The following is a 23,177-nucleotide window of genomic DNA, read 5'->3' as shown; positions in this document are numbered from 1 at the left end:
CTCCAGGTGGTTGGATTGTTGATGATTTTACTTTCTCTTTATACCTTTTTGTTTTTGTCTGATATTTTTAGTACATTTCTTTTAATTAGAAAAAGAACATTTTTTTATTTTGAATTTCTTTCCATAACTATTTTTACTTGTTTGTTTTTCTAAATTAATTTTAGAATTTTTACTACTTCCTCCTTTCACACAAGAAAAATCCCATTTCATTGCGATTTTGATTGGAATTGTCTGGTACATAATAGTCACCCAGTACATGTTTGTTAAATAAATGTGGGAACAATTCACATCTTTATAACAGTTTGCCATTGTAACCAAGAACATGGTATGTTACTTAATCTTTTCAAGTCCTATTATTATTAATGTAAGTTTTCCAATTTTTAAAAAATATAGATCTTACACATATATAATTAATGTTTTCTAAAATAGTATATAATCTTTCCATAACTGTGTATCTTTATTGTCAGGTTTTAGAAGTGTCAGAAAGATGATTAAATGTAGATTTATGTATAAAAGAAACAGATTAACATGTTCTGTGTAGTAAGGTTAAGGATCTGGGTTTACATTATTAGATTGAAACTGATTACCTATCTTCAAGCGTTTGGTAGTGGCCAATTTTCCTTTAGCTCTGCCTAGGACAAAACACAAGAAAATGAACTTCACCTATACTGAGAGAAATTTAGGTTAGAGATTGCAAACTGGCAGCGCAAAGCTAAAGCAGCCCTCAAATATTTTATTTGGACTGCACAGTATATTTTTAAAATTTGAATTCATTGCTAATTTAAAATCTGGGAGGTTTCACTTAAAAATTTAGATTTGCAACTTTTCTGGAAAGGCCCCAAATCTGGTACCCTATGCCCTAGTTTTCCAATCAGCTGATGGCTGGAGTTCAGGAAGCACCACCTCCTTTAAACCAGGTGTGTGCTTTCTCTAGTTTTTCTAGTCAGGACATAGCCTTTTCCTGTTACCCCTGAAGCATTGAAGTTTGCACCTCAGTTCAGATGGTAAAGGAAAAATTGAGTTGCACATGGGTAGGTGTGGCATCTTCTCATTTGACATTTTAGTGTTGCTTTTAAAAAGGTGGTTGACAGAGTGGAAGGGTGTGGGGGGAAGTAGAAGAGGGTAAAAGGGTCATATACATGGTAATGGAAGAAGACTTGGCTTTGGGTGGTGAACACATAATGCAATATTCAGATGATGTGTCATAGAATTGTGCACTGGAAACATAATCTTATTAACCATCGTCACCCCCAATGAATTTAATAACATTAAAACACTAGAGGCCCAGTGCACAAAATTTGTGCACTTGCCAGGGGGAGGGGAGAATCCCTCAGCCCGGCCTGCAACTTCTCACAGTCTAGGAGCCCTTGGGGGATGTCTGACTGCCGGCTTAGGCCCGCTCCCCTAAGCCGTCAGTCAGACATCCATAGTTCTGCCGTGGAGGCGGGAGAGGCTCTCGCCACTGCAGCTTGTGCTCGCCAGCCATGAGCCCAGCTTCTGGCTGAGCAGCGCTCCCTCTGTGGGAGCGCACTCACCACCAGGGGGCAGCTCCTGCCTTAAGTGTCTGCCTCCTGGTGGTCAGTGTGCATCATAGCGATCGGTCGTTCCGCCGTTCAGTCAATTTTCATATTAACCTTTTATTGTATAGGATATGCATGCTTTAAATATGGTCCTGGCTCACAAGTGGGAAGTGGACTAGATGATTTCTCAAAGATCTTTCTTGTGCTGTGATTCTGTGATTCTGTTAGAATAGTCACTGTTTCCTGAAGTCTTTCTCACTGCACATGGTTAGAGAATCTCGGAGTTGGAATGAACCTCTGCAAGACAGGGAAGCCACTGGGTGTTTTACCTGCTGTTCCTCATCTTAGGCACAGGAAGTTTGAAAGCTGTTGCAGAGGAGCCTGCTTGAACAGCCAGCAGTTAACCTTTTGCACTCAGAAGTCGAGTGTGACTCGACCCGGTTAGCATTAGAATAAAGGAATCGAGAAAAAAGCAAGCTAGTGCAAAGGGTTAAAAAAACCAGCTACCTCATGTACAAGATTTAATTAAAAATCTGTTCCTTTTATGCATAGTTATTTAAAGACTAGAGGCCCGATGCATGAAGATTCATGCAAGAATGGGCCTTCCTTCCCCTGGCTGCCGGCACTGCCTTTGCTCCGGCCAGAGCCACCTTTTCGCTCAGGCTCGGAGCCACCTTTCCGCCTTCCCATGCTGCCCAGAGGCCCTGAGCGGCTGGGGCGGTTCAGAATCCCTGCATCGGCAGGTGTCCTGGTCACTCGGGGCCTGTGTATGCAAATTAACCCACCATTTTTGTTGGGTTGATTTGCATATCACTCCTGATTGGCTGGTGGGCGTCATGAAGGTATGATCAATTTTCATCTTACTCTTTTATTAGTGTAGATGAGTGAAGGGTTTTGGAGAGAATTTTGAATTTTATAATTACACAGTATTATATTATGCCCATCATTATGCATGGTCTGGCAGATTTATGACAGTGGGAACCATCATTTTGAATATCAGTTCATCTGTGCTTGCCTATGATCTAAGCATGTTTTTTATATTTAATGTTAAGGGCATATTTTTACAAACAAAAAATAGTAGGAAAGCGATATGGGAAAGAAATCTAAAGTGACCATTTCTAAATTTGTTTTATTCTAATTTTTGTCTTCTCTGAGAAGCTTTCTCATTCTGTGTTATCACTCTGTGATGGATCCTATAGATAATAAGATTAATAGCACATGTGGTCAGTGGTATTACATACAAAGTCAGTCAGGTGAAAGGCAGAAAATGTGTTTTTCTAAGTAAATTTGGCCTCAAGTAATTATTTTGTTTACAGGTTTCTTTTTTTCATGGAGCTAACCAGTTTGCCCCATTTGTTTTGGCATCAAATAGACATAGCTTTATTGTGACTCAAAGTCCAGTACTGTCCTTATTTAAGGACATGAAATGCCCTCTCAAGGGAACCTTTTTGGAATCTTTGACTGTTTTGGGTAATAAGTGAAATTTTTAGGCCAGGACCAAATAGTCCATTTAGCCACCCAAATTGTTTCCCAATTGTGGCCTCATACTGGGATCCTGTGTGTGTATTCTTAAACTTACGACAGGACTCTTGTTTTTTGGTTCCCCCAGAACAACCCTTCAACCCCGCCATCAGATGTCATGCTCAGTTGTGGGAGAAGGACATACTTGTGCCTATATATGTTTCAAAGGGCCCCATCAAGGCTTTTTCAAAAGTTCTGTATCACACTTAGCCTTCTTTACTTTCTAAACTTTCCGTTTCTTTACCCTTGGCCTCCTGATAAGGACAGGTATAACTCTCCTAGTGGACACAGTTTCAAAACTACTGAGTTATAACTTCATTCTTTCTGACCAAAATAGCTTTCAAACACTCATATTTTTCATCTTTTAAATATTTTATATATTCCTGGTAAATAATCAGCTTCTTCCATCCTATCTTCTTATTAAATCTCACCCACGTCTTCAGATAGAGAATGAGAACTGACTCATGACCTCAGACTGGACACAGTCACAGTCTGAACTGTCTGGCACGCCGTACCGAGCTGCTTCCAGGTCAGTACCCAGTCATCTGTTTGTCACCAAGTAGCCTTCCTTAAAACAAGTATGAGACCACTACCCAACCTGCATAGGTAAAGCTTACCTTTGCTAAAAATTTAAGTATCTGTAAACTTAAGATCTGATTCTGTGTTCCAGACTTTGAATTATAACTATAGCTTCAGTCTAAACCTGCCAGTTTCCTGCAGCAGTTAAAGAAGTAAGTCTTCAAAATTAATAAATGGCTGGCCTTCAGAAAGAGCAGGCAGGTTGAAAATTTGTATTTAGGCAACTGAAATTAAAAAATATGTATTCTAATCCTGAATTGGGGTGGGGAGGGGTCATTTAGCTTCTTGAAAATGCCAGTTATGAAAAAAGGAAAAACAAACAAACAGGGAGAGGAAGGTTATTCTACATTACAGGAGGTGTGAAACATAACCAAATGCACTGCATGGTCTTTTGTTTGATCTTAGTTCAGGAGAAAAATCAGCAATATATATTTTGGGGATAGTTTGAGAAATTTGAATATGAATTAGTTATTTGATTGAGCAATAATGTCATGCTCAGTTGTGATTACAGTATTTTGATGATGTAGGAGAATGTCCTTCCTGTTTGGAAGTCTATGCTTCCATATCTCGGAGTATGGTGTCAAGATGTCTATCTTGAAGTGGCTTATCAAATATGTTTATGAAATATAACAAAACTAGAAGCCCGGTGCACGAAATTCGTGCACGGCGGGGGGTTGTCCCTCAGCCCAGCCTGTACCCTCTCCAATCTGGGACTCCTGGAGGGATGTCCGACTGCCCGTTTAGGCCCGATCCCACCAGGATCGGGCCTAAACGGGCAGTCGGACATCCCTCTCACAATCCAGGACTGCTGGCTCCCAACTGCTTGCCTGTCTGCCTTCCTGATTGCCCCTAACCGCTTCTGCCTGCCAGCCTGATCACCCCCTAACCACTCCACTGCCAGCCTGGTTGATGCTTAACTGCTCCCCTGCCAGCCTGTTTGCCCCCAACTTCCCTCCTCTGCCAGCCTGGTCACCCCTAACTGCCCTCTCCTGCAGGGTTGATCACCTCCAACTGCCCTCCTCTGCCGGCCCGGTCACCCCTAACTGCCCTCTCCTGCAGGGTTGATCACCTCCAACTGCCCTCCCTTGCAAGCCTGGTCCCTCTCAACTGCCCTCCCTTGAAGGCCGGGTGCCTCCCAACTGCCCTCCCCTGCTGGCCATCTTGTAGTGGCCATCTTGTGTCCACATGGGGGCAGGATCTTTGACCACATGGGGGCAGCTATATTGTGTGTTGCAGTGATGATCAATCTGCATATTACTCTTTTATTAGATAGGATAGAGGCCTGGTGCACGGGTGGGGGCCAGCTGGTTTGCCCTGAAGGGTGTCCCGGATCAGGGTGGGGTTCCCTTGGGGCGTGGGGCGGCCTGAGCGAGGGGCTTGTGGTGATTTGCAGGCTGGCCACGCCCCCTGACAACCCAAGCAGAGGCCTGGTATCTGGAATTTATTTTCCTTCTACAATTGAAACTTTGTAGCCTGGGGCGGAGCCAAGCCTGCTGCTCCCTCCGGGGCGGCAGCCATTTATGTGGCAGTTAATTCACCTTCTACAATTGAAACTTTGTAGCCTTAAGCAGGTGAGCCCAGCCAGTGTGTGCGGAAAGCTTTGCTTCCCCTGTTGCCGCCGGCAACCCTAGCTTGCTCTCTCAAGCTCCATTCTGCCGCCATTTGTTTGAATTTGTTTACCTTTTATAATTGAAACTTTGTAGCTTGAGTGGAGGCTTAGGCCTGCAACGGCTATGGAAAGCTTGGCTTCCTCTGTTACCTAGGAAACCTTGCTGTCTGTGGCTGTAGCCATCTTGGTTTGGGTTAATTTGCATACTCGCCCTGATTGGCTGGTGGGCGTGGCTTGGCTGGTGGGCGTGGCTTATGTAGCGGAGTGATGGTTAATTTGCATATTACCATTTTATTAGAGAAGATATCCATTATTGGGTTTATATGGTGAATTTTAGAGTGTTCTTGGCACTATTTTTCTACTTTTCTGGATGTTTGAAAATTTTTATGATTGTGAATGATGATACTGATGACACAGTCACCTTCGGCAGAGAAGTATTGTGGGACACAGTGGGTCTTCTTGAGCCTGCCTTGTGGTTGGGAAAATCGCCACGTGGTGGTGGGTGGAGCCCACTGTGAAGTGGTGCTCACCTGCCAGGCCACGTGGAGGCATTTTCCCAGGCTCCCTGTGAATGGCCTCATTACAACCATGGGAGAGGGCTTTCCACCATACCACAACCCCCTGCGCAGCCGTGGGGAGGCTCAGGTCTCCTCTGCCGTAAGTCCCCTGGAAAACAAGTGAGGCTGGATAGTTTTACAGCAAAAGCACCATGTTGGACATTTGCTCTCAGTGTATTGGGATTATGAAATATAACAAGCCCCCAAAATGACCACTCCCTTAAAATGTACTGCTCATTGGAGCACGGTATGACTGAAAACTAATCTACTGCCTTGCTAAGCCAGGATGGAATTTGTTCAACTCCATCTACTACGTTCTTTTGCTATTATTGTTTTTACCTGTCTATTCATAGGCTCTGAGTTTTTCATAAAGCCATTTTGGAGTCATTTATTTTAGAATATGAAATAAAATATCGGCAGAACTCCGATTTGTCCTTATACATGAACCACCCTTTCTTCCTTTCATGCATATTACTGACTCCCCCTCCTCTCTTTTTTTCTTGGATAATGTTCTTTGGTGAATAAGCAGGTGAGCCAGAAGAAAGTTAATGTGGGCACTAGCTGGGTTCGCTCGATGGATAGAGCATCGGCCTGTAGACCAAAGGGTACCAGGTTTGATTCCTGTCAAGGGCACGCACCTCGGTTGCAGGCTCCTCCCGGGCCCTGGTCAGGGTTCATGGAGGAGGCAACCAATCGATGTGTTTCTCTCGCATAGATATTTCTCTCTGTCTTTCTCTCTCTCTTTCACTTTCTCTAAAAGATTAATGGGAAAATATCCTCGGGTGAGGATTAACAACAACAAAAAGATACTGCCAATAAAATGTTCATTTATTAAAAGAAAAAGAAAGAAAGATAATGTGGTAACAGGTTATTTTGGGCTTCTTGGTGGGTTGAGAGATTGTAGAAAGGTGGAGAGAAGCAGCTCTTTACAAATCACGGAATGCAGGAGGCATAGGGACTTTGGAGGGATGCTTAGAGGCAGGGTAGAGGATGGACTCTTGCTTGTGCTGGATGTCTTGTGACATTAGCAGTGCAGGAATATAAATTCTTTCTTGAAATACATAGACCTGAAGATTCCTGGTGGAAAGATGCTTCCACAACAAAGCTGTCCTCCCTTTAACCCTAATCTCTTCTGTGTCTAAAGGCAGTCTTTTCAGATTTAGGAGGACCACAATAATTAGCAAGAAGACAGGTGTACTTAAATATGACTTACAAGTGCCTCAAAATCTTGGAATACCATTATCAAGGTGTTTCCAAACGAAAAGTCTATCATTTTTTATTTTCATTTTGCTTCCCCCACCACCCCGCCGATCATCACTAGCCTCACAATCTCCTACTAACAGGAGATCTGTGCCTTTAGAACACCATTGTAGCAAGCTGGGAGCTGGTGCCCCTAGAAGGAAAGCAAAGTGCCTCCTGTATTCTTTGCCAAGTTGCTATTTAGCTTTAAAAAATAGTGGAACTTTGCTTCAGCCCTGGGTAAGTACAAAATCTCAGTGGTCTACTGAACTCTGCGCTGTCGCTTTCATTAAAGAGCAAAGATAAAAGATTATCGACACTATCACTGCCTGTTATCTATGGATAAATGAAGTACATCTCCCTAAGGATTCCATTTCAGTCTGTTTCATCAGCAGTGATTTATCTTTGTTTTTATATCAAAATGAGAGGCCGGTGCATGAATTTGTGCACAGGGCAGGGGTGGGGGGGACCGTGAGAGGTTGGCCAGCCGGGGGAGGGACCACGGGAGGTTGGCCGCTGGCCCTCGGCCCCCCTGGGAAAGGGGCCGCACCACCACCACCCACCCCCAGTTCCCCATCCCAGCCCCAGCCAGAAGGCCCTGGCGGGATTGGGAGAGGAGGCGACGCCGGGCGGGCATGGAAGGCCTCAGTGCCCCACCACTACGTGTTTCTCCGCCACCCCCCCTCACCACTGCACCACTACCACGGCGGGTGGGCAGCCCCCAGGGAAGGGAGAGGATGGGAGTGAGACAGACCCTTGTGTCGAGGGCTGACTTTCAATAGATAGCAGGGAGGGAGCTGCTCTACTACGTACAAAACCCCGACTCAAAAGCCGGTAGTCTACGAATGGCTTAGCAACAGGGGCCGATGGGGGCCGGCTGGCCGGGGGGAGGGGCCATGGGAGGTTGACTGTGGCAGCGCACTGACCACCAGGGGGAAGCTCCTGTGTTGCATGACTGCCCCCTGGTGGTCAGTGCGCGTCATAGCGACTGGCCGACCTGTCGTTCCTTTAAGTCATAGCAGTCGCTTAGGCTTTTATATATATAGATTTGTTTGCCATAAGAACTGGCACAAGGACCAGTTCTTGTTTAATCTCTCTTTAAGTTTCTCTTTAAACAATAAACTTTCCTATGGCCATGGGAATTTGGAATAAGCAAGTGCAAAAATTCTTTTACATGTTAAACTTGCCATTTCTCTTTAGGGGCCACTAGGCAGGGTTTTCCATGGAACCCAAACCAAGAGGCCAGTTTAGGAATGATTCCTTTTAACATAATTCTATCCTGAGGGAGGGGAGTATAGGGAAAAAGGTTTTCATAAATTCAGTTCTGCTAGTAATTCTAGTAATAAATCACTTAGTTAGAATTATTCTTATACTGCTTTATTGTTCTATAGGGGAAGGTGTCATGTTGGAACTTTATTGTTCAGCTGACCAAGTAAGATTTAGTTATCACTCAAGAGGTATCTCCAGATACCAGGCTTCCTGAACTCAGAGCTGTAGCTTCTATAGTCACCTTTAAATTTAGCCTCTTCCTAATAATAATATTTATTGCTAGAGATTTTGTACAGGGATTATTTTTGAAATTTCAAACATGTCATCTAAATCTTAATCACTGAGAACTATAAGCATTAAGTATGACCTGCCAACAAAGGCAGAATGGCTTAGGTATTGCTTTTTTAAAAATATATGTATACTTCAACAGGTTACTTTATTTATTTATTTATTTATTTATTTATTTATTTATAATTCTTTATTGTTTTAAGTATTACATATGTCTCCCCCCCCCCTTGACCTCTCCCCTGCCACTGCCACCTCCAAGTACATGCCCTCACCTTCCTAGTGTCTGTGTCCATTGGTTATGCTTATATGCATGCATAAAGTCCTTTGGTTGATCTCTTACCCACCCTCTCCCTTCCCTGCCTCCCCTCTGAGATTTGACAGTCTGTTCAATGCATCTATGTCTCTGGATCTATTTTTGTTCATCAGTTTATATTGTTCATTATATTCCACATATGAGTGAGATCATGTGGTATTTATCTTTCTCTGACTGGCTTATTTCGCTTAGCATAATGCTCTCCAGGTCCATCTATGCTGTTGCGAATGGTAAGAGTTCTTTCTTTTTTACACCAGCATAGTATTCCATTGTGTAGATGTACCACAGTTTTTTAATCCACTCATCTGCTGATGGGCACTTAGGCTGTTTCCAAATCTTAGCTATTGTAAATTGTGCTGCTATGAACATAGGGGTGCATGGTATTATTTTTTTTATTCAGTCCTTTGGAAGATTCACATGATAGATCGTTTTATTATTATTATTATTATTATTATTATTATTATTATTATTATTATTATTTTAAATCACTTTAAAGATTTCTATGTGTGTGTGAATCCTATTGTAAAGGACTTCTCTCCTGCAATATCTCTCCCCTCAATAGTAGGACAAATAAACAGATGTGGTGGTCACTTCCACTTTCTCAGTGACCTGAGGAATAAAAAGTATTTGTTTAGAAGCACTCAGAATAATGCCAACGGTTTGCATATTTTGGCAGGTTAAGCAGAGGAAACAAAATGATCAAATGCAAATTTGATCAAATTTTAAGTGATCAAAATGCAATCTGTTTGAAGTGTGTTAGGAAAAAATTCATCTCAGTTAATTTGGAGATTATCCTATCATAGATGTCACTATTATTTTGTAATCCCTGTGACTAAAGCAATTGTGCTGTCAGAACCATACTTATGTAGACAGAACATCAAGTCTGTGGCCACTGGTATTCTGGATCTTTCTACAGGAGTGCTAGAAGGCTACCAAATGTAAAAGTGGAAACTTCTTTGTGTTCTTTATTATATACAAGTTATTTCAACACATTTAGAGTCATGGACTTTGGAGAAGCTGATGGTCTTAGAGGCTACCTCTTACAACTCCTGGTTTCTCCAATTACCTGGATAAAATGCTGTCTCTGAGGTTGTTTTAGAATTTGAGGCCCCTTACTCCTCTTTGGCAGGCCTTTCATTTCTGGTTCTTCCACCAAGTATTCCACCATGTGAATGGGAACATTTTTATTTAATCTCAGTAAAGTCATTGAACAGAGTAGTTTATAACTGGACAGGGGCTGGCAGGGGAGGGAGGAATGGAGAGAGGAGGGAAGGGAAGGGAAGGGGAGGAGAGCGGAGGGGAGGGGAGGAGAGGGGGAGGAGAAGGGAGGGAAGGAGGGAGAGAGGGAGGGAAGGAGGATTCTGCTTGTATTTTCTGTGTGTGCATCACCTGAAATTCTGTTGCCACCCTGTAAGATGAATGGCAATATCTCCATCTTCATAGATGGGATGAACTCCTTTGGACCAGGTTTCTTTCACTTAACATTATGCTTGTGAGATTTCTTTCTGATATGGCCTGTATTTGTAGCTCATTCATTTTTAGCGACAGTGTAGTATTTCACTGTGTGGCTATCCCCCCCCCCCCTTCTTTTTTACTAAAAACTTCTATTGATGGATATTCATATTGGTTTCAGATTGAGACTATTATAAAAAGTGTTATTATGAACACCTGTATATTCATGCTTAAGTTCTGCTGAAGATATTTAAGCAGATTTTGAAAGTGGCTGTACCAATTTGTACTTCTTTCAACAGGGTATGTGAAATCTAGTTTGCCCATATTCTTGCCTGTACTTGATGCTCTTAGTCTTTTTCATTTAGGTCATTCTGATGAATTAAAGAATTTCCTTTTTATTTTTTTTTATTTTGGCTCACATTTTTTCCCCCATCTCATTCTACTAGTATATAAATGCTTTGCTGTACTTGATTTAGAATAACTTACTTACAGCTAAATATACACATTTTCAAATAGGTATTAAATGATTCTTTTTGTGAGCTCATAAATAATGAGTTTCAGAAGGTGACCAAGATCTATGTAGTAACTCAGCCTGAATTAATGACCCCATGTGAAGGGCTTGGTTTTCAGGCCTCTGTGTCAGACCTCCTTGTTTATTCCATTTTACAGATAAAGTGACTGAGCCACTTCAGGGATTAGGGACCATCCCAGGTGCTATGGCCAGGCCTCCTAGAAGAGCCAAGATTGTAATGTTCACTCCTTTCTCTCAAGTGAGGTCCTTTATTGATTCTTGTACTCTTTCATTTGCTAAATAATTATTGAATACATACTGGATGGCAGGCACTGGACTTGGCCCAGGGGACTCAGTGCAAACAAGCTTCTAACCTAATGATGTCCTCTTTCACTTTACAGGTTATGGCTTTCAAATCACAGCCTATTTCCTCAAGAGAGGGATACGCCTTCGCTGCTTTGGGGGTTCACAGAGTCCTGGTAAGAAACTGATTTCTTGGGTTTTCAGACATTTTGCACAGTTAGCTTGCCCTTGAGAGGGGAGAAAATTAAGGAATGATGATCCCTACCTGCTTTGTTGTCTTTATGAAATTGAAGTACTAAGTAAGAGTATTTCCAAAATTTGTGATTATTTCTTTTTCCATTTTTGCTGTTTATTGCCTGCCTGAGAACAGTGAGCTGGGCCACACTACCCTGTGCTTTCCTGCTGCATCTCAGCACTTTCATTGAGCTTCCAGAGTGACTCACAGGCAGTCAAACTATGAATCACTTCATCATTGTCTGTGCACACCGAGGCCCTGGGATATGGAGCAAGTGTGTGCAAGAGAAAATGCTTTCCCAGCCTTTCCTAGGTGTGTGACCAGGCCAGCTTCCCCCTCATTTTCCCCAAGTCAAGATGTCCACTGAGGAAATGATGTCAAACTCGTCCAGCCAACAACAATAAAGTCAGATGCTAACGACCATTCTCCAAATTGATCTGAGCATTGGAAAGAAAACCTAGTTCAACTTCCATGCATGATTTTAGTATATAAGCTATGAAACAGGGACTTTAAAAATTAACTGTATGGAGGTTTTCTCTTGGAATCTTCACAATTATCCGTAATTTCTCAACTTTAAGTGTCACTTGACTATTACTCTCTTAATGGGGCTGTCCATGTTACTCAATTCTCTTAAGAAAATATGCCAGTTAACCTCTATCTGTTAAATGCAGCCTAGCTACCCTTCCTGGTGGGGATGGCTGTTGCCTAAATCTTTACTTTATTTAAATACTAGAAGCCTGGTGCACAAAATTCGTGCACGGGGGGGGGCGGGGGTGTCCCTCAGCCCAGCCTGCACACTCTCCAATCTGGGACCACTCGAGGGATGTCCGACTGCCCATTTAGGCCCAATCCCTACTGGGATTGGGCCTAAATGGGCAGTCGGACATCCCTCTCACAATCCAGGACTGCTGGCTCCCAACTGCTCGCCTGCCTGCCTTCCTGATTGCCCCTAACCGCTTCTGCCTGCCAGCCTGATCACCCCCTAACCATTCCCCTGCCAGCCTGATTGATGCCTAACTGCTCCCCTGCCAACCTGATTGCCCCTAACTGCCCTCCCCTGCAGGCCTGGTCACCCCTAACTGCCCTCTTCTGCAGGCCTGGTCCCCCCAACTGCTCTCCCCTGAAGGCCTGGGTGCCCCCAATCTGCCCTTCCCTGCAGGCCTGGTCCCCCCCAACTGCCCTCCTCTTCAGGCCTGGTCCCTCCCAACTGCCCTCCCCTGCTGGCCTGATCGCCCACAACTGCCCTCCTTTGCAGGCCTGGTCCCTCCCAACTGCCCTCCTCTGCTGGCCATCTTGTCGCGGCCATCTTGTGTCCACATGGGGGCAGCCATCTTTGACCACTGGGGGCAGCCATCTTGTGTGTTGGAGTGACGGTCAATTTGCATATTACTCTTTTATTAGATAGTATTAAAATAATGAAAATCTCAAATATGACCTAATTAGAGTAAAGGGATTCCGTTGCTTTCTATTTGCACAACACCCAGCACAATAATGTTCTATCCTTCTTAATTTTCAGAGGAAGAAAGGGAAGAACAGAACAGAGGAATTATTTGATAGAATGATTAACTTTGAATTCTGGTTCTAATCCACTAATAATTGATATAACTGATCATTTTGAATTTTAATTCTGATCCTCCAACAAGTTGTATTTCAGTGTTATGATATTGGGGAGAGGGAGAGTGCCAAATAATACATTTTACGACTCAATTTCCCTTTCCATAATATGGGAAGCCAGACACCGCTTATCTCAATAGGATATTTTAAGAATTAACCCTTTGCACTCACTTGCTTTTTTCTCGATTCCTGCTACCGATGCTAACCGTGTCGAGTCACACTCGACATCCGAGTGCAAAAGGTTAATGAATAAATACTAACTGCTTTGATAATTTTGGTTTTCTGGTGTTTCAAAGCCCATTCCTGGTCACCTGGCCACATATGATATCCATGAGGGGTCAAAGTATGCCCAGAATTCCAGAAATGGAGGTTTTTATATGAGCAAGACTAATGGGGGTAAGACCAGAACTACAGGTTAGGTCCCATCATGGAGGGTTTGGGATATTTTCATAGTGTGTGGTGGCACTAAGGAGCCATGATAGGGTTTGAGCACAGTAAGTGGAGCTGCTTTTTAGAACTGTTAATCTGCTTGCGCTTAGAATAAACTGGGATAGGGAAGAGTAGTCACCAAGGAGACAGCAGTGGTCCAGATGAGAAGTAAAGAGAGAGCTGTTACTGGAACATCAGCTCATTGGGCTTTTGCTATAATTGAACGTAGCCAAGTGTATAAGGTGTAAACTGTGTTTTAAGTTCTGTGTTTGCATAATTGACACCTTCCTGCTTGGCTTCCAAGTACAACAGATTGAGATATGCTATTACTTTAGTCAGTGCCTTCACGTTGTCATTCATTGTTGGGAATGTGCAATGTATGTAAAAGGCTTCACTTATCTGATTCACATCTGTCTTTTAAAAGAATTGGTCACATCTAAGAGGGAAGTTTTCTCTTTTAGAAAAATGGCTTTCTGTCATAAATGTGATACATGTGTATTATAAAAATATTCTAGCAGTACAACCAAGTATAGAGAAGGGAGGAGAAGACCCTCCCCAACCACCCAGAAAATACACCGTTAGCATCAGCTAAACATCACTTCAGACATCACTCCAGAGATAGGTGGAGGCTGGGTGGGTGTGTATGTGGGTGGATAGATGGATGAATGGGCTGACTGATGGATGGACAGATGAGAGAAGTAGAGATACAGATGGCATTTATCATGTTATATTCCTTTCATTGAATGTTGAGGAGTTTGGTTCTGTGATTCTTTCAGCCTTCCCCACCCAGAAGTCTTTTGCTTTAAGAGGCTATAATAATTATATTACTGTAACTGGTGTAATTGTATCATCTTTACTATTGCATATTTAACCACTTCCTTTTAATAATTTGATCACTAATTCCCAATTAATGAAACTGCTGTTCCCATAGCCTGATTCAGATTGAGAGTTTGCCCTCCATTTTAGGGCCTCTCTAAGACCAGTTGACCAAGGATATGATAGACAAACTAATAAGACTGTTCACAAGTCACATTTTTAGATTTTATCTAATATTCTTCCTCTTCCTATGTAAGTCTGCACACACATTAGAAACATTGATCCTGTTTCCCAAATGTAAGTTCTGAACAGAACACAGCAAACTGTCATGCCGTGCCTGGGGTTTTCATGTGATAGAATGGTCCAGGGGCTCAGATGGTCCTATTTGCAGCCTCCTCTGCATTCCCTAAAGCTTTGTGCTTGCCCTGCCCTATTGTCGGCAAACACAGAAAGGTGGGGAGGGGACACCTGTGTCTCATACATATATGCTTATTGCTGTGACTTAAAAATCTGGGATCACCCATTTCCGTGTTCATAGGTTTTTGATGCCTTTAGTAATTTGGTTTTCTTCATTTTATACAGAACTTCGTGTATTCCCTGACAGATTTGTGGTCTGTGTAAGTCAGCTTGCATTCAGTTGTGATTTTTCAAGGCAGAATGAGGAATTGGTATGTATGAAAAAAATTCTATAAGCAAATCTGCTTAAATATTGAATTATTGTAAAATATTTTTTTCAAGAATTTTTTCTTGTTGTCATTTGGCTATTGATCACTTAATGTATGTTTTAAGGGACATACATTAAGTGGTCAATATGTCCTACCTGTTTTGCATGATACTATTAAGACCACTTGAAAATTTAGTTTGATCAGCAGTATTTTTTCCATATCCATTTTAAATGAGAGCAACATTTTATAAAAACTGTGATGGTGCTTAGGATAGTATTTAAATGAAATAAAACAAAGTCTTTAAATGAAATGAAGCAAAATCCACATGTTTCCACTGGAAGCTTTCATTGGGGTCAGTGGCTTTTGAATTTTATTCCATGGTGAATCACTGACATTTTCATGAGAACCAGTACTTTTCCCCAGTGTGTTATTTCTTAGCTGATAGGGTTCATTTTCTTTCACTTTTCTCATGCTAAGTCTTAAGCTCCATCACATCCTGTTACTCTTTCATTGGAGTTCTCTATTCAGACAAGTAGATACAGAAAACTTCAATAATATTGTACTGGAGAGAGTCTCCTTGTGTGTGAGTGTGTGTATTTTCTTGCTGGCCACACATCCAGTCTATCTGAACTTACTTCTATACAAACTTTTTCTATTTTTGGACATACGTCGTAAAACTTTAACAAAGAGATGAAAAAAATCTAGCAGACATTAAACCTGGGCATGAAGTATATGACATGATTATGCTTCTAAAATAATTTATGGGATTATTAATTTACTCCTTATGTTTATTTCTAATACATTTGAAATTTGGCCCATACCATCTAAAAACAACTTCTTATCTCATCTTAAATAAATACTTAGGGAGAGTGTTTTAGAGGCAATAAGGGTGAATGGAGACCCAGAAAAAGTAAAGGGCAGAGAACTCATATTTAAATGTAGGTGCCTTCATTTGGAGCAAATACACGCATCAGAAAAGCCAACATGACCCTAATTTATTCATATATCAATAAAACTCTAAGTATTCATATTAAATTAATTAAATGAAGAAAATTTGGTGAAAATTATTAAAATTTTATAGTTTGAAATATTTTTAGAATTTTAATTTCTTAGTAAATTAATAAATACTAAAATAGTAATGCTATTGGCAAACAAGTATATTATAATACTAGAGGCCTGGTGCATGAAATTCATGCACTGCGGCGGGGTGGGGGGTGTCCTTCAGCCCAGCCTGCACCCTTTCCAATCTGGGACATTCCTCTCACAATCTGGGACTTCTGGCTCCCAACCGCTCACCTGCCTGCCTGCCAAGCCTGATCACCCCCTAACTGCTCCCCAGCTGGCCTGATTAACACCCAACAGCTCCCCTGCCGGCCCGATCACCCCCAGCTGCCCTCCCCTGCCAGCCTGGTGGCCCCCAACTGCCCTCCCCTGCCGACCTGATCTCGCCCCCAACTGTCCTCCCCTCCTGGCCTGATCTCACCCCCAACTATCTTCCCTTGCCGGCCCGGTCCCCCCCCAACTGCTCTCCCCTGCTGGCCTGATTGCCCCTAACTGCCCTCCCTTACAGGCCTGATCTTGCCCCCAGCTGCCCTCCTCTGCCGGCCAATTTGGTTCTTATTAGTCAGTTTCTATGCCAGTCAGCGTCAAAAGTTCCGCCTCCTAGGCAGCCATTGGCTCCTCACACTTCACCTAGATTTGGTTCTGATTGGTTAGTTTCTATGCCAGTCAGCGTCTCTGGGCCTATCAATGGAGCCGGATCAGAAGGGTGAAGCTGATCAGCAGCCCTGGTGGAGGCCTGGAGAGAAATGGAGGCAAGGCTGCTGGCCAGGCCCAGAGAGAAAGAGAGGCAAGTGCTGATCAACAGCTGCCACAGAGGCTACAGATCAGATCCTGCTTCTCTCTTCAGGCCTCTCTCCAGGCCTGATTCGCAGCCCCCTCAGCAGTCAGTGCTGGATCACCGCGCCTGCTGCCTAGCAATCAGTGCTGGGTTGCCATGGCAACCCAGCACTGACTGCAGGACTGACTTCCGGTTGGTCGAGCCCCTGGTTGGTTGAGCCTCCGGTCGTGATGGACCCAGGGTTTTTATATATTAGGATAACTTAACTAACTCAAAGCAATGAAGAAATTGGCCTGTGGTTTAAGAAAACTATTAAGTGTATTAAAAAGTATCATTGCTTTCAGATGGGATACAGAATAAATGAGATCTTGTATGATATATGATATTGATACTTAAATTATTAAGGTTGAATTAAAACATCTCAGTACAACTGAAATACTATCTTCCTTAGGGGCACTGATATTTATACAGATGTAAGTTTTCTATAGCTGCTGTCATATAAGTCCTATAATCTTAAGGACTTCCTAAATGTTAAGAATTTTCATTCTTACAAGTTGACTAGTCTGAGCCTTTTACCTGAGCCAGTACAGTTTGTTTTTTTTTTTTATCTTCAGAATGTTCTGACATCTAGTGATAATACTATCAGAGTCCACCAAGTTAGCTTATAAGAAATATGCCATTTACATCATGAGGATCTTTCACTGTTTTGCGTAATTCTCTTAGATGTGGTTAGGATCTGTCTCTTCAGCTGCCCTTTATTCCCACCTCTGACCGCCTTCACACACTTTCCATCCACGTCCACACAAGTCAACTAAGCCTGATGCAGCTCCATCCCTGGACACAGGCCCTGTGCGCCTGTGCTTGGCCTGCTCACCTGTACATTCTCCCTTCTCGCAGGCCTCCAGTCTACCACCTTTCAAGCTTGTCCCCACAAACAATAAAATATCCAGGTCAAGCAGAGGGCCTCTCTCCCACAGATGGCCCATCAAGCCAACCACAAAGCAGTCCTTCCACCACACTTGTCTTGGAGCTCTATCTTCATTAATATTTGACCTCTGCAGAACCCTCCTGTCCCATCTATTTAAGGGTCAATAAATAGCCCTTCCCTCCCAGAATTGCCTTCTGCGCAGAGGTGGCATGCTTATTCCCTTATATTCTAGTAGTTCAGATGCCCAAAGCCAGTGATGCCCCGTTCTCTCTCCTGAGTATTCTCTGAACTTCCGTTTTCTATAGAGCTTTGAAATCTTTTATCAGTTTACATTGCTGTTTGCCACAGGGCAGGATCCACCTCATTTTCTCTTGGTAGTTATTCTCAAGGAACATCTGACTGGGCAAGGCCTGGGGGATTGGCTTCCTAAGGAGACATATTGGAGGTACTTCTTTGGCAATAAGCTTCCGTTACTTTCCTATAACTGCTTACTGAACTCTCTCTTCCCAGCTACAGAAGGCGTGAGCCAGTACCGAGCCGCAGCCTGGGCGCCCTACTCATGCTGTAGCCTTGAGTCGCAGATTCCCTTTCCTTCATCTTTTCTTCTCTTCTTTTTGGTCCTCGGTGTCTAAGTGACAGTTGGTGAGGAAATCTGGGGGAGCCTATTCAGAACTGCTGTGCACAAGGAAGCCAGCTGCACACAGCTCCTCATTCTTAAAAAGGCGGCTGCACAAAAGAACCGCTGTTGCAGACGAAGCAGTACAAAGGGAGTGATCCCCCTCTTTGGAGGGAGGGGTGCAGAATGAGCACAGCCGTGCTGCCCCCTGACCCCCGCAGCTCCAGGGAGGTCTGTTCCCCGCTGTCCACTGAGGGACGTTGGTGCAGGGAGCTACCTCATGTTGCAATAGCTCCACACCGCGTGCTCTTGTGCCAGGGATGTGGGAATTGTGATGTGTACTTTGGGAAGAAAGGGCATTATTATGAGATGAGTCATTGTATTTTTCTTACTACAGTTTCTCATAAGAAATCTTGAAGCTCTTGTAGGTTCAATTTTTGACCTATCGCTAGAAATGGAGCTGGGGAGTCATTTTGGGTGTTTGTACCTTTCGTTATTTCCCCCTCTCCTTCTTTCCCTTAGAAATATGAAGAGCATGAAATAGAATTTTGTATTGCACTTAGCTTTATTTCATTCCAACAATATTCTCTTTCATATTCACAAACCCAAGTCCCTGTGTAGAAACTTCTTTCTCAGATGTAAAGCCCAGGAGCCTTTGGGAAATTCAAAATTATTTATTATTTTCATTACTTTCCTATTAAAGTAAATAACCAATAATAACCAAAGCAGTAACTTTATAAAGTAATAATTTATTGTTAAATAACCACAAATTATTTATATATGTATATATCTGGAACATTTCAGGTTCAGCATAAAGCTACTGTCTCACAGAGCATTGCTTATAGCCACTCCTAGTCTCCTGAGACCCTTCCCATCTGTTCTTACCATCCCCTTTTACATAATTTGCTGAATACTGGCTCTATGCTAGGAGCTTTGGTGGGCCCTGGGGCAACTACGAAAAATAAGAAAGTGCTCTTACCCTCAAGGAGCTTATGGTTGGGCAGATCAAGGGCACTGAAGGTTATCCTCATGACCTAAAAATATAATTCAAACAGAGCCTCATTTTTTTCTTAAAGATGTATCCATTCTGAACCTTCCTGGTTCAATTGGATCCTGTCTGCCCTTTAGAAGCAAAGTCCAAAATTCTAAGTTACCTTCTTTTAAACCTAAGCTGTAAGAGTCTGATTCTTCTGGAAATTTAAAACGTGACAAGTGAGTCTGTACATAAGATATTTAGGTTCATGTGTGTTGTGCCCAATCTGTGAAAATAATGGTCAAGATTGTGCAGACGTACCGCAGCCACACAGCCCTATGTCCTCGCTGTGGCATCACGTCGTTGAGATTACCGGCACGTCCTGACCAGCTCTAAATTGAACACTTCTCTTAAGTCACACTACTTTTTAACACTAAAGAATTCTCCTTCTAGTTTATGAGTATATAATTGAAATGAAAATGAGACTAAAGAAGCAATAAACTACTCTGGCCTGGGTTATTTTTAGCTTGGCTTTCGTGTTTTTCAGCTGTGCATAATTGAGCCTCTGTGGGCCTTAGCCCTCTTCTCAGTCAAGGGGAGGATGTCAGATTACCTCAAAAATCCTTTCTCACACTGAATTTCTATCAGAGGAAGCAATGAAAATGTTGCTAAATAAAACCCATAAAATTATTTTTCACAAAAGAGAACGTTCCTTGTAGATTAAGAAACTGTGATTAGAAGAAAATCGGAGTAGAGTTATATTTTATCTGAGGAAAGATAAATAGAAATTATAAATAAGTAGAAATTTTAGTCTTTAAGTTTTTAGAATACAAGAAGTAAACTACTTACCAATTTGACTATGCACTGACTTATGCACCCCAATGAGAAAATTATTTAACTTTCATACGACAAATTTTGCATAAGTATAAATCAGATCATTCAAGAAAAAAACCTCATTTTTTATATTAAAAAATTAAATAAGTAGTGTATTTTTTCCAGGTTTTTCTTGATATATATAGTCTTTGTAAGATTCCATTCTTCTCATCTTATTGTATTTCCTAAACAATGCTGGTGGTAAATTACATGGGAGCCATAAACAGGAGCTGCCTGTAGCACTAAGAAATGTTCCTTGAGTGGGAAGAGGCAGTTTCCATATTTCACATTTCCCACAGTATTTTGAACTTAGTTTTTTTTTTACTTAATAACTGCTTACCAAAATCGTACATGTTAATTGTGCAAAAGTGTTTAGAATCCCAATATATACAAAGACAGTAAAAATTGTCCACAACTCCCAATCCAAAGATAGCCTCTGTTAATGATCTATTCTGTACCCTGCCATACTTCGTACTCGATAACTGAGGTCAGTGTGTATTTAATTCAAATAGGACCCCTGCATTGTGAATTCTGTTTGTGTCCATTTTTCTATTCGTATTTTTGTATCTTACAAACTCCTTATTGTATAAAATCTTCTTACATTGCAAGAAAAGTGACTTTTAGTGAGTTTAAAATTTACCTTTCATGACATTGCTGTGTGGTAAGTGTCTATGTCCTCAATTTTATGTTTTCCACAATGATGGCTGCCTTAGATGATCTTGGTGTCTTGTGTTTGTTTGTTTTTTAATTGGATAAATATTTACTAATATTTTCTTCGGGTAAATTTTATGAAATTTAGTGTGTGAAGCGAGCTCCTTTTTATTCTTCATATTGACCAGGATTGTACTAATTATGGTTTTTAGGTTCGGGGGAATAGGCGTGCTCTGTCTGACTGTGCTCATGGGGCCTCAGTGTTGGGGTACACATGACAAGGGGCTTCTCTAGACACAAGGCTCCTTTTGCCCCCGTAGCAACAGGACTAAACTCTCCATCTTGTCCGCTGCCTCCCTGTGCTGTCTGCCTTTCCCTTTTTCAGTCAGCTGTGGCCCGTGCTCGGGGTCAGAACACACTGTTAACAAGTAGTTATGGAACAGATTCGGGCCACACCCGAGAGGGGCCTATAGATGGGCAGTTTTCCTTGAATAGGGATGGAACTATAGCATCCGCTGTCACCCACCGGCCCTTATGTGGACGCACAGGTGGATGATCTTAATGAAATGCTGGTGGTGGAGACGAAATTATTCTTGGTTGCCTCGGTCTATCTAGAACATTTTTTCTAGGCTATGACAGAGAAGATAAGAAGAAGGTTTTCTCAGATGAAATCGCTTTTTTAAAGATGAACTATCCTTTGCTTGTATGTTACAGTCACCTAAGGTTTTTTTCTCCTTTTTAAATAATAAAACTCTAAATGCTAAGCCAATAGTATTTCTAAGAGATGGTTCATGTCGTCTCCTCTAGGGCTCCACAGGAACCTGCCCTTTTGCTGCGTTGGAATAGGATAGAATGTATCTGAGCCCTTTAATCCTTAGTGCTTTTCTCCCCATAATGTACCTTTACTTATGCAGAGACCTCTAATCTCCCTTTGGTGACCACTTAGTTGATAGATCGAATTAGGAAAACCACTGTGGGGAATAGAACAAGTGGAAATGAGATCAGACTTCAAAGTAAAAGCCCTGCTTTGACCACTGCCTCTGCTCTCACCCACGGCATGACAAATCGTTTGGCTTCTTGGAGCACCAGTCCCCTGACCTGTTAAGCAAAGGTAAAAGGGATGCCTTCCCAGCTTTTTCTAAGGATCAAGTGAGATAATGAATATAAAAATGTCTTGTAAACTCTAAAGTACTTATACTGTATTAATTATTATCATCACAATTTCCGTTATCTTCAAAGAGGGGTTAATTTAAATGCCATTAATACCAGATTAGCAGATTGCTATTCTTCCCTGCTAGAGATGAGAAAAATACCTAATAATATTAATCTGTGCATATTTTACCAAGAGGCTCAGCACCTTCTTTTTTTGTCTTCACTTGCCAGCTCAGATTCATTTTGCAGCTATAAAAACCGAAGTACCAAAAAGTTAAATGATAAAACCCTATTTAGCCAGCAAGTAGGTGATGGAATGCAGTAGTCCAGGGGGATATATTAAGAGCATAAATATGTGACCTTCAGTGAGAACTCTGTTAACTAACACCCAGAGGAGGGGGCAGAATAGAGACCGCCCAGCTAAAATGCCTTTTATTTCCAGTGGCTGCCAGTGGATTCACATTGAGGTATGGCTTTGGAGGAAGGACCCACTAACTTCTCTAAGGTACATAGGAATTTGGAGACAGCAGACTTCTCAGGCCCGAATTCCTAAAAGCACACGTGATCATCGGAACACCCACAGTGACAGCACAGAGTTCAGCATGCGACTGGATTATGTTTGGAAAGTTCATTAGTGAAGAGATGATTTAGAATTCGGTACTCATTTTCCCAAGGAAACAGTCTCATAAATGCAGTGAGGTTCCCAGACTAGTGAGATTGGAGTTTTTTAAAAAAGGGGGGTCTTGCTGTCTATGTTCTAGGGAAGTAAGAAGAGCTATTGCCTCTGCATCCCTGGGCAGCGGGCCAGCTCTGGACAGAATTTTGAAATAAGACAGTTATCCGTGACGTCTTCTCTCTAACTCTGACAGCTCTTCCCTGGCGAGCAGGGCCACAGTGGGCCCTCTTTTGGCCAGCCCTGCTACCTGTGTGGCTGGCTCCATACTCACCCACCTCTCCTCTCCCATTCTGAGCAGGCCCACATGCTCCGCCAACAGGAGTTGTTAGGGAAAAGATTATCACCTAAATGAAGGTGGCAACCTTCCTGCAGGTGTTGGCATTTTCAACCCCTGGCTTCTGTGAGGGCGGTATTTTTTTTTAAATAAGTTGACCCCTCCCCACAAAGGTGGGCTAGCTCTGTCCGGGGCAGTTCCCATTAAGTTTCTCTCTATTTCTCACAGATATTTCCCTCTACTTTTAAACTGCGCATCATTAACCTATGATTCA

At 42.4% G+C, this 23,177-nt stretch overlaps 1 protein-coding gene across 1 annotated transcript in view; it reads left to right on the top strand.

The window, feature by feature from the left end:
* Positions 1-23,177, top strand: part of SLX4IP (SLX4 interacting protein) — a 206,436-nt gene that overhangs the window by 168,612 nt on the left and 14,647 nt on the right. Inside the window, exons 5-6 of the mRNA XM_079784896.1 lie at positions 11,260-11,337; positions 14,838-14,923. Of these exons, the coding sequence (XP_079641022.1) occupies positions 11,260-11,337; positions 14,838-14,923 (164 nt within the window). The remainder of the gene's footprint in view (positions 1-11,259; positions 11,338-14,837; positions 14,924-23,177) is intronic.

This window comes from Cnephaeus nilssonii (genome assembly GCF_951640355.1).
Source record: "Cnephaeus nilssonii genome assembly, chromosome: 11".
Classification (NCBI taxonomy): Eukaryota; Metazoa; Chordata; class Mammalia; order Chiroptera; family Vespertilionidae; genus Cnephaeus; species Cnephaeus nilssonii.
This window is presented reverse-complemented; position numbering and strand designations above follow the sequence as displayed.